The 12035-nt window shown below is 33.6% G+C and overlaps 1 protein-coding gene across 9 annotated transcripts in view; it reads right to left on the reverse strand.

Moving 5' to 3' along the window:
• The window catches only part of DGKH (diacylglycerol kinase eta), a 239208-nt gene that overhangs the window by 120632 nt on the left and 106541 nt on the right, over nt 1–12035 (reverse strand). For all 9 annotated transcript variants that reach the window (XM_001363032.4, XM_016425028.2, XM_056807290.1 and 6 more), the window contains exon 4: nt 9835–9915. In XM_001363032.4, the coding sequence (XP_001363069.2) occupies nt 9835–9915 (81 nt within the window). The remainder of the gene's footprint in view (nt 1–9834; nt 9916–12035) is intronic.

The following is a 12035-nucleotide window of genomic DNA, read 5'->3' on the forward strand; positions in this document are numbered from 1 at the left end:
TTCTTTAGCAGTATGTTCTAAAATGTCACCAAAATTGAAGTCAAACACCAGCCTAAAATTCGTTGATGATGAGATCATAAATTTGAGGGAAAAAAAGGAAACAAAGGGTCCCATCCACACCAATTCCCCAGTTTTACAAATGAGGAAACTGAGTCTCAGAGTAAGAAAATGATTGAACTTTCATAACCTTTCCAGGCTTATTTCCTAATCTCTTTTATGGACTTCTAATTATGGTTCAATTGACTTGCTTTTTCCAGTACTTTTTCTTCTTTCCCCTACCCATATGCATTTGTTCAGACTGTTCTTCATTCCTGGAATTAACTTCCATCTCTTCGAATGTATAATTTCCTTCTAGATTTATGAGTAGGTACATAAACCAAACTACCTAACTGATTAGTGTTCCTTTCAACTCCAAGCAACCAAATTCATACTCATCTGTTTATGTTTTATCCTCCCAGGAGAATAGAAGTTCCTTGAGTACAGGCAAGGCAAAGTATTTAGTATAGTGCCCACTGAATTGAATTGAATTTCTGCCATACAATTTGGAATATAGATCAAATAGGCATGGTTCTGTGGAATTTGATTAACCTAAATCTTAACAATAAGATTAATAGCAAGGCTTCCAGTGGTTGCTATGGAAGCTGATTTTCTCTTCTTAGAATAGTACTGAGGAATAGTCAAGCAAATCATAATATATGAGGATTCTCTCCCCTCAGCTCTCTTGCCAGATGCCCTTGGATTACCAATAAAAGTATTCACTATATATTGGACTACCAGTCAAAACCTAATCAGCAAATTAGGTACATTAGGCAGGAAAAAAAATCCCAATTTTACAGTCAACACAATCCATTACTATAACTCCATAAAACATTAGAATTATGTAAAAGAATAAAAATGATAGAAAACTACATATGAAATAATCAGACACACATATAATTTTTATGTAATTAGAGACTCTAATTAAGGACAATGACTACCTTGTACCAGTATGTGTTTAAACTTCATTATGACTCTGAATATACATTTAACCCAAACTACCATAGTCTTCTTTACACACAAGAATATTTTTGATATCATTAAAGAGATTTTCTTAATCTCTCCCTTTTTCTAACTTAAGAGGGGAGAGAGAAGGGTTTCTCAGTGGATCAGAGAATTGACAGGTTCAGAGATCAGTGAGCCAGAGCTGAAGACTGAGAAACCCTGCTCTCTCCCCTCTTAAACTATACAGAAGGAGAGATTAAGAAAATCCCTTTAATAATATTTATTAAATTTCAAACTGATATGACAAAAAAATTTTAAGAGCCTATTTATCAAAACATCAAAATGAAGGGAAAATAAGAAGAGACTTTTATCATCAAGAATTTGAATACCAAAGATCTTATGATTTTTATGTGTACATGATTTCTTTCTAGTGAAAAGATACAATGTGTATGGTAAACCTTACAGAGAGGGATAGCGAAATGCTTTGAACATCTGCCTCACAAAGCAGTGAGAAGCACAAGAAAGAAATTCCATTAAAATCAGCTCTGAATTTTCACTTCTTGTTTCCTTAGATATTTTTTACATCTCTTCCAAGACATAACATAGAATTGCTCACAAAAGATAGGCAAAAGTTAGATAGCTAGAGCTTATGGCCAAATCTTTCAAAATCAAGTAAGAGCCAAACTTAAGATCAATAAAGTCAAATATTAAAAGAATAAATTTTTTAAGATAGATATTTTCACTGAAACTCTTGGTGTGGGCTTGAAAATGAAGAAAAGAGAGTGGAACGAAAAGTCTAAATGCTTCACAAATATGGCTCCAGGCTTCAGCACTAATCACTTCTATGGCTTCTATTCCATTTCTTGATGCTGTATCAAAATGATTTGATATTTTAGCTGTTTTGCTGTGTGTATTTTTGCTATAACCTGAAAGAAGAAATCTTGAAGGCATTTGAGACTATACAAACTAATGAAAAGAATTACTTGAAAGAACTAGATAATTCAAGAACCAGATAAATGAGGAAGTTTTAGTGACACACTATTATAATATTGTCTTGTGTTATATAGTGTTATATTAAGGTCTTCGCAGAGATTGAGAAGGATTGATTTTATTTTAATCTTATTTATGTTTACCACTACTTTCTAAAGGAATAATTAAGAGGTTGGAAGACATCACTGAAGACATGATGAGGGATATCACCTTACAACAGGTTTTGAAAAAGAAATGAGGTATGGAGTAGACGTTCTAATTCCCCTATCACCTAGCATTGTAAAATCCTAAGATCAGTGAGAGAAATGAAAGCAGGAAACTGAAAAGTATTAGAATATTGAATAGAAACTCACTTGAAAGATCTTACAGAGAAGCATAGACAAAGACTTTGCATAGCACTGTCTCCTAAAACAATGAAAATCACTGGAGAGTAAAAAAATATATTTCTTTAAAGAAAGTGTGGCATAACAGCCAACTAAGCAAAGTCAAATGAAGGGGCATTAAAGGATAAAACTAGAAGGAGGCCAAAAGATGAAAGAAGGAAAAGGTCTGTAAGAATTGTTATGATAAATTTTTCATCGATGCCTGGCAAATAATAGGTGCTTAATAAGTGTTACAGACTAACCATTAAATACAGTGGAACCAGCTCATTTAGATTCTAACATCACAGTCTTAGATATGCTTAGAGACACTGTTCTCACAAAGATGTATTGGAAGTAAATTTAAAATTCTCTTAATTGAATATGACATTTTAAAATTGAAAGATAATGAGATGAACCATTCTGGGGTAGTTAGTCATTAAAGCAAAGAATGAATAGTCTTAACTTCCAAATTTCAATCCTTATCCTTCTATCCTCTCTGTGCCTTCTTACAATTCTATTATTCAGTCTTCCTCACATTCCTTATTCCCTTGACTTTCATGACTCTGCTTTCTTCTGGATCTCCTCCTACCTACCTGACCACTCCTTCTGAGTCACTCCATAGATAAGTTCCCACCCTTTAATTGTCAGGACTCACCAAAGTTCTAAATCAGAACTTTACCCTTTTTTTCTGCTCTCTCTCCATTCTTTCAAATGATCTCATCAGTTCTTATCTCTATACAGGAATAATCATCTATATCTTGACCCAGCAATACAGTTCCTCATGTTGCAGTGACCCCAGACCAAAAAATTATTTTGGTGGCTACTTCAAAACTGTAATTTTGCTACAGTTATGATTCAGAATGTAAATACCTGATATGCATTATGTATTCTCATTGCTACAAATTGAGAGGTTGAGAACCGCTGATCTATATATACAGCCTCTCTCCTCAGCTGCAGTCCCACATTGCCAGTTTATTCAACACATCCATGCAAGACATATATTTTCCTTTTAAATTTATCCCCTTCTCCAAATTTCCCTAATTTAAATAAAGTCACCACACAGGTTTGTAACATCCCGTCTCTTCTGTCTTCCTCAGCCCCCAAGTCCAATTAGTTATCAAGTGTTATTTCGTTTTGCCTCCACAATATCTCTAGAATTGATCCCTCTCTACATTCATACAGTTTTCACTTTTTCTGGCTCTCAGCACCCTCATCTGGAATATTCAAAACACTTTGTAATTTGTTTCTCTGCTTCATTCAGTAGCTCCTTGTCTTTAGCATAAAATACATACTACTTAGGGTAGCATTTAAAGCCCTTTACATTTTATTGTCATAGGCTCCAGTCTTCCCTTTCCAGACTCAATTCATATTATTTCACACATTTTAAATTTGAGCCAAAAGAGCTTCTTATTTTTGCTTGATGTTAGTATTCCTTCTACCATTTTGCCTTTGTATGTTTTTGCTAAATACTGGAAATGTGCTCCTCCCTACCTCCATTCCTCCCCCTCCCCCCAACCTTTTTAAAATTCTTGGCTTATTTTCTGTAAGACCTATCTTTGGTACTATCTCCTATGGGAAGCCTTTTTCTCATTCAGTTGGGTCTTCTTCCTACTCAAATTATTTCAAAATACTGCCTCTGACTAGAAGATATCACTGCTACTACCCTCACTTAGAAAACATAAAACTGGGAGACAAGTTGACTTTTTTTTTCTTTTATCTGTATATCTTCAACATTCAGCACCAGAATTTCCAAAATAATAAGAGCTTAATACATTTGCTGAATTAAGGTGAAGATGAGATAGACATGAAAAAATCATCTATTTTTCCTTATCATTTTAAATAACATTTTTCATTTAAATTAATTGTTATTAAAGTTGATTGACAGGTAAAAATATCTCAAATCCACTGTCATCATTTTAATAGAGGTGTTAATTGCAATCAAAGCTAGTTCCTGAAAACTTAAGTACCCCCAAGAGTCTATTACATTTGTGTTATTTTTGAATTAGCAATTTAATATTTCAAGTAAAATCCATCATTTAACACTAATCATTTCTTGAAATTTCATCTATTATGGCAAGACGAAATGCGAACTAAAATGACTCTTTGTTCCAATCATCATTTAGTACTAAAAATAGGTGTTACCACTTGTGTCTGTTCATTTCATAGGATCCACTAAGTCAGAGTTCTTTCACAGTAACCATGGGATTTCATCCCCAGCTGCAGACCAATCACTAAAAATGTTAGCAGGGTGTTTATAGTAAACTAAATAAACCAAGTTTGTATTTATTGAACACAGTGAATTTACTGACATAAAATGCTCTCTAGCCACACAAAATACTTCAAAAAGTATCACTGCTTCTAATTTTTTAGTAATCATCAGTCTTAAAAAATAAAGTAAAACATTAAAATTTCAGGAAAATAATTGTTTTCATTGAAAAACTTTGTAAAATTAATATTTACCTTATGATTATGTTCCTTGATCATATAAAAAAGTTCCCTTCTTTAGGTAAAGAATTTATTTATCAAAATGTGGTTGCCATTTACATTTTTATAAGAATCAGCTTTCTACCTAAAACTGAAGTCACTTCATCAATAATAAATTATAATAAAAGCCAATTATTACTATGCATCTTTGAAGTGAAAAAACATGAAGGGCTTTTACATAATAGATCTAACTCACACTCCTCTTCCAAAAATCCCACACAGATGAGGCATTAGATGGTTTGCTACCATTGGTAAGGTGATGGTGCACAGTGATGATAAACTACATAGAAGCTGATGGAATGAATTTCTTTGGACTCTTACAATCCTTTGGAGTTGGATTTTTTAAAAAACCTGGGGCTGAAAGGACATCAGGAATAATAGGAAAGCAATCTGTACATCAAAAGAGGGAACTACATAAAAAGGAAATTTAAATAAAAGGAAGACAGTAATAAGACCGCTGCACTGGAACTCAGTAGATCTTGTTTCTAGTTTCTCTCTATCACCAAATGCTACTTTGGGAAAGCCAGTTAGCCTCTGAGGGCTGCAAGTTGCCTAATCTGTTAAGATGTAAATAATCATTTAAGTGTCACCTGTCTTACAGGGTTATGAGATTGAAGTGAAAAGGAACATAAAATGTCAAGAAAAAAAGCGTAAAGGAACTTAAAAAGGTAAGAACTACTTTTTGTCTTTCTTTGGATCCCCAGCACTTAGGACAGTGCCTGGCACAAAGTAGGAACTTAGTAAATGCTAGTTAACAGAATCCTACTTGACTATTAGAGAAAAAATGGGTAGCTAAATGGTTTTTGGGAAAAATAGCATTCTTCAGTTCCAAAATCATTATTAGAACATAAATGTGCAGCTCACATTCCAAAATAAATCAATAGTACTAACAATCTGAAAGGCTTTTAAAACAACTTACACTAAGGTCATCCTCTTGGGGGTCATCTTTTTCCATTAGCCTCAATCATAACACTGATACCTAAAGCCACATCAGATGCAAAGCTTCTTGGCTTTCAACATTAATATTGCTTTTGCCTGGTGCAAAAGAAACACATAATGCTGTACCGTAATAGCTTAGTGGATTTAAAAGCATGTTTACTTCTAATTTGAAGTTAGATTGCCCATTAACTTCCAACACCTGGGCTGAAGCCAAAGTGATAACAATGAAATAAAAGGAAAAGTCTTTCAGGTCCCCAAGTTTCTTTCCATTCTTAAAGTGCAACTTGTGTGTGCTAGTAGTATTCTTACTATGCCAGCTACTATTGTAGTTGAAACACACAACAGAAAATAGATGAAGAGAATAAACACTGGCTAGTGGGAGACTAAATTCAAAGAGAGGCTGAAAATTAATGAGTGAAAAAATGTGAAAATTCTCAACATAAACTCCAAAAAAAAGCTAAACCAGCTGCTGATGGGAGGAAGGAATGGAATTGGGACAAAATCACAATCAAACATTTATTAGATGACTATTGTATATGATGTAGGACTTCAAGTTGTATACTAGTGATACAAAATCGAGTCCCTTCCCTAACAAATTATAAAATAGTATTTTAAACAGTAAAAAGATCAAGCACCTTGATATATACACAAAAAATAATAATTTCTTTTTGAAGTAAAAATTTTCATTCATCTCTTTGTTTCATATTATATTTTAAAAAATACAATATGCCAACTGATAACAGTTGGTCTTTCTGGGACTTTTTAAACACAAGTTCTTCAAGTTAAATGTTGGTCATACTGCAAAAAGTTAAAAATATTTATTGATTGATGGATTAAGAACCAGCTGTATAGTATAGATGAAAAGTAGAAAAGTTAAAGGAAGGAAGGAAGGAAGGAAGGAAGGAAGGAAGGAAGGAAGGAAGGAAGGAAGGAAGGAAGGAAGGAAGGAAGGAAGGAAGGAAGGAAGGAAGGAAGGAAAAATGTATTTAATGATGCTAGTTATAATATTAATTTACTAATGAGAGAACAAGTTTTCCCTTCCAAAACATTAATTCACTACTTCTGTCCACTCTTTGCTTGATTTTCCCATTATATATTCTTTGTTCCTTAGATTTTTCTAGACTATTGATGTTCTTTGACTTCTTGTATCTTTCAATATGCAGTTTTTAATAATAATAAAACAAATAAAGGGAAAATTTCCACCCTAATATCTATGTTCTCATTTAGACATACTAACAAGAAAATAAGTATTTTATTTCTTAGTCTTTCATTCCTAATGAAAGTACTTAACACTCTTCTATTTGGTCAAATTTGCGTACTGAATAATTATCAGGTTTTTCTAAAGTAATCATTCAAACTTGAAAATAGCTTGAACATCCAATTATTCTCTTCAATGCGTAAGGTCATGTTTGTAGGAGTCATCATTTCCAGGTACCAATCATTTCTCTCTGAAATATCATAATTCAGTTTTCCTTTGCTATGTTGTAAACACAGAATAATCTTGTGATAATCATATTCAAATTGATTTTCTTATAATATGGAAAAAATTTTAATTCTCCTAACTACAAAATTCATAATTTAATGTATAGTTCTAAAATTTGATCAAGACATTTATTAGTGAGTTAGACTTGGGCTTCCTTTTGGTGTTCTGTGATTTCCCTAGTTTCTACTTTGCCACTTGCTTCTAATAGTTTTGGCAATTTTCCTGTACAATTTCTTGAAATGCAGCATTCACATTTTATTTTTATGATTTTGTGGAAGAACAATAATTCTTAAGTTTCCTCATTATAGTCTATCTTCAATTACATTAACATTGGTTTTTAGTAGTCTTGTGCATTCTAATATCTTTTAAATTTTGTTGTATTCATTTTCTTTCTATCTCTGTATTTTTGCATTTTTGTTATTCTACTTTTGAGAGTCTACTATTCTGGAACATTCTCCAAATTTTCTTCTAAATTCTGTAAACTCTAATTAGATTATTGAGTTTTTTCCTTAGGAGCTCTAGTTTTGGTCTTCATTATCCTAGTACCATAATTTATTATTGATAAGATCTAGAAACTGAAAGATTCCTTAAAGTCTATCAAATCTAATGTTCTTATTATATATGGGGAAACAGATGTAATAAGCGTTATAAGGAAAGAAAGGAGCAGAAATAGGAAGGTTCCAGAGCTCTGGAGAAGTGACAAGGCTGTTGCTTCTTCTAAGAGACAGTTCAGGCAGGAGGTTGAGTTTCTGTCTAGTCTTCTAGGGTGGACCTAGAGAGCTAGATATTCTCTCTCCTATGGCTTTCCTTGTGATCCATCTACCAACTGCCTGTTCCCGTGGATATTGTCAATGCTGAGAGATATTTCTACAGAGCTGCTGATGACACCAAAAGCCCTGGTCCTGCTTACCTCCCTACTACCTCTATCAAGGGGGTAATTTGGGTTAGAGAAGTGTATTGTATTATAGGAACTGGGACTTTTAGGTAGATAGGTATCTGACCGTACAGATACCATCTTTCTGAGGTTACCAGCTTGTTTGGGGCGGGGTGGGGGGATTTATGTTCTTTAGTTTAGGTATTCCAATCCCTTTTCACCTTTCCCTTAGTTATTAAACTAAACAGTCCTGTTATTATACAGTGTTTGTGTTTATTAGCTCCAGGTCTGGCTCTGCTTGCCCTGGGCTAGTATACCCTTCCAAAATCAGATTACTGGCCCTATAATACCACCCTTGAACTGTTAAGTGTCATTAGTTATTTCAATTAGGTATTTCATGAATGAGGAAGTTGAGATTTGACCCAGGTCTTCTGATGACATATTCAGCACTCTTTCCATTTTATCACACTGCATCCTCATTTGCTATGAAGTATTTGTTCACATTCATTTTAGAGAAATGGTTCTTTTCCTCAAATGTTTCATTTGATTATTTTTCTCAGTCAGTGTATAGTTATCACTGTCAATCACTTTCAATTTTTCTGTGGTGTACATACTGCAAATGTGTATCTTACCACTACTCCTTTCCCCCCAATGGGCCCATTGTTTAGTGTCTTTCACCCAGATATTACTGCCTATTTTTTGTATTTTCTTGGAATGATGGGGTTGGATGATAGCTATGGTACAAAAGGAATGAGAAGAACCAGAGACCTTTGCAAAGAAATGACCAAAACAACTATAAAAGTAATAAGCAAAACTAAAAGCTTATTTTAACTAAGAAAAATTATTTTAAAACACTAGCTAACCTGATCAAAAATAAGTTTGGAAAATAAGATTAAAAAATAAGAAACCATAGCTTTATAACAGAGCCATAATAAAGAGAATTATCAGAAACCATTTAAAAATTAGATGACAGTGAAACTGAAAATTCAAGTATTGAGGTTTTACTTCCTGCCATTCTCAATCATCCTTCTGAATTCAATCCTTCTAACTGAAAGGAGGAAAGAAATAAACAGTAGTTTGAAAGGATACCAAGATCAGGGGAAGGCTTTTTAAAAAAGCACATTTTAAGATATGATCAATTTTGTAGGGGGAATTCAGAAGAAAGGAAGATGCTGAATATGGGAGAACAGGTATCTTTGCTGTGTAACTCTATAAAAATCATTTCTATCCCTTCACTTCCATCCACATGACCTAGAAAATTAACAGTTCTCTCATACCATGCAACAAAAGCTTGTAATGATCATGTGTACATTCTTTCACTTCCCTAAATGCAAACTTAAATTTTTCTTATGCTTAAGATTTTTGTCCTCACAAAAGTACTATCCAATTAAGATTTAAGATAAATGAGAAATACAAAGAATATGCCTTTGTAAGACAAATGGACTAACCCCTACTGATTAAAAAAAAATAATATGAAATCAACAAAATCAAAAGTCTATTTCATACATGAAATTCATTTAACTCAAAAGTTCATATAAAAAGAACATGATCAGAATAGTGCATCAGGTTGTAACTTAATGATGCCAGAGTACTGACTTTATTCAAATTATAAGTACCTCAACAATAAGTAAAATAAGTACAATGATGGACAATTTTAATAAGTACATTTTTTAGAAGTCCCTGGATTGCTTTAGGTTAAATTTACCAGAACTGCAACATACCGTGAAACTGTTGTTGACGTTTTTTGTGCTTGATTCAGCTACACTGGCATCTGAGAGATCAACTTCATCAAATATTAGAGACTGTAAATGAAAGGAACAAAAATACATCACATACAAATCTCAAAAGAGCTACCATTAGCTATATTTTAATTACAATATCACTCTTATAATAATTGCTATTTAAATAATTAGGAAGATGTAGGAAAAGGTGTTTTGCAGATAAGACTTAGTTACTTCTCTTTTGAAAGAGTTCCTGGTATTAAAATCCCAGTGAATAAACAAAAAGTATAATTATAATCCACAAACTTATAATGCTATTTTTAAAAAAATCATCTGTAGATTCTAAATAACTCTTGCTATTTGTATATTTTTCATGAATGAATGAATGAATTCATGAATTCAGCATTCAACAATATAAGTATTCCCTCCAACAACATAAACCCATACTCTCTTATAAAAAGAAAGGGGGGGAATCAAATTACAAAAATAAAAACACAAAAACTTCACAACAGAGCCATAGTAGAGAAAATTAGCAGAAACTATTATAAATAATTGCATGACATTCAATTGGGCTGTGCCACAGACTCTGTCCATACTCCTTTGCACACCTTCTACCTCACTATTTGAAAAAAAACTCATGGATTTTGACCTTAAAAATACACTTTTGTGTCAAGCAATTCTAACATACCATGGATAGCTAAGTTGTATATATTTGTGATCTTTTTTTTTTATCACTATTGCCATATGTCAAAAAAAATGTGGAACACCACACTCTAAGAAAAAAAGATGAGTATCAGAAAAAGAAGAGAGAGGTACATGGTAGATGTGAGCTTCTGAAACATATAACCAACAAGGAACTACAGGGGAAACAGGGTGCGGGGAATCAATAAAAGATGTCATTAAGGAATTGTAAAACAGAGAGGAAAATGGGCTGGTCATATGACAAGTGTGAAGGATGAGAAGTAGACATCAAAAATGCTCCAGGAGTACCATTTGGATGTGATAAGAAAACAAGGCAAGTACATAGTAAACTGAGTGGTCTTCTTCAGGGAGTAAATGCATAACAACTTCATAGGATGGCCAGGAATAGATGTGGTTACAATCTACATTGTTGGAGGGAAGTCTCAAATCAATGAGATCAAAAATCTATTAGAGTATATTCTTTAAAGTTGTTTTGAACATAATGTTTCAATGGTTAAAAAAATAGATGAGAAACTCAGTATTAACAGTGAGGCAGGAAAGACAAACAAATAATAGGTAATATTAATATTACACATTGAGGTTTGCAAATCACTTCATATATATTATCACATTTAATCTTCATAACAAACCTGTGAGGTGATATTTATCCCTATTTTAAGGATGAAGAAACTGAGACTGAGAGAAACTAAGTTACTTGCCTAGAGTCACAAAGTTAGCAAATATTTGAGATGAGTCAAACTCGTGCCTTCCTGATTCCAAGTCCAGTGTTCTAACTTGGCGTAGCTCTCTCTTATCCATTCCCAATCTTTTTTTTTAATTTTATAGTATTTTATTTGATCATTTCCATGCATTATTCATTAAAGACAAAGATAATTTTCTTTTCCTCCCCCCCACTCCCCGTAGCTGACGCGTGATTCCACTGGGTATCACATGTGTTCTTGATTCAAACCCATTGCCATGTTGTTAATATTTGCATTAGAGTGTTTGTTTAGAGTCTCTCCTCTGTCATGTCCCCTCAACCCCTGTAGTCAGGCAGTTGCTTTTACTCGGTGTTTCTACTCCCACAGTTTGTCCTTTGCTTATGGATAGTGTTTTTTCTCCTAGATCCCTGCAGATTGTTCAGGGACATTACACCGCCACTAATGGAGAAGTCCATTACGTTCGATTATACCACAGTGTGTTTGTCTCTGTGTACAATGTTCTCCTGGTTCTGCTCCTCTCGCTCTGCATCACTTCCTGGAGGTCGTTCCAGTCTCCATGGAATTCCTCCACTTTATTATTCCTTTTAGCACAATAGTATTCCATCACCAACATATACCACAATTTGTTCAGCCATTCCCCAATTGATGGGCATCCCCTCATTTTCCAATTTTTGGCCACCACAAAGAGCGCAGCTATGAATATTTTTGTACAAGTCTTTTTGTCCATTATCTCTTTGGGGTACAGACCCAGCAGTGCTATGGCTGGGTCAAAGGGTAGACATTCTTTTATCGCCCTTT

Source organism: Monodelphis domestica, chromosome 8, assembly GCF_027887165.1.
Source record: "Monodelphis domestica isolate mMonDom1 chromosome 8, mMonDom1.pri, whole genome shotgun sequence".
NCBI lineage: Eukaryota > Metazoa > Chordata > Mammalia > Didelphimorphia > Didelphidae > Monodelphis > Monodelphis domestica.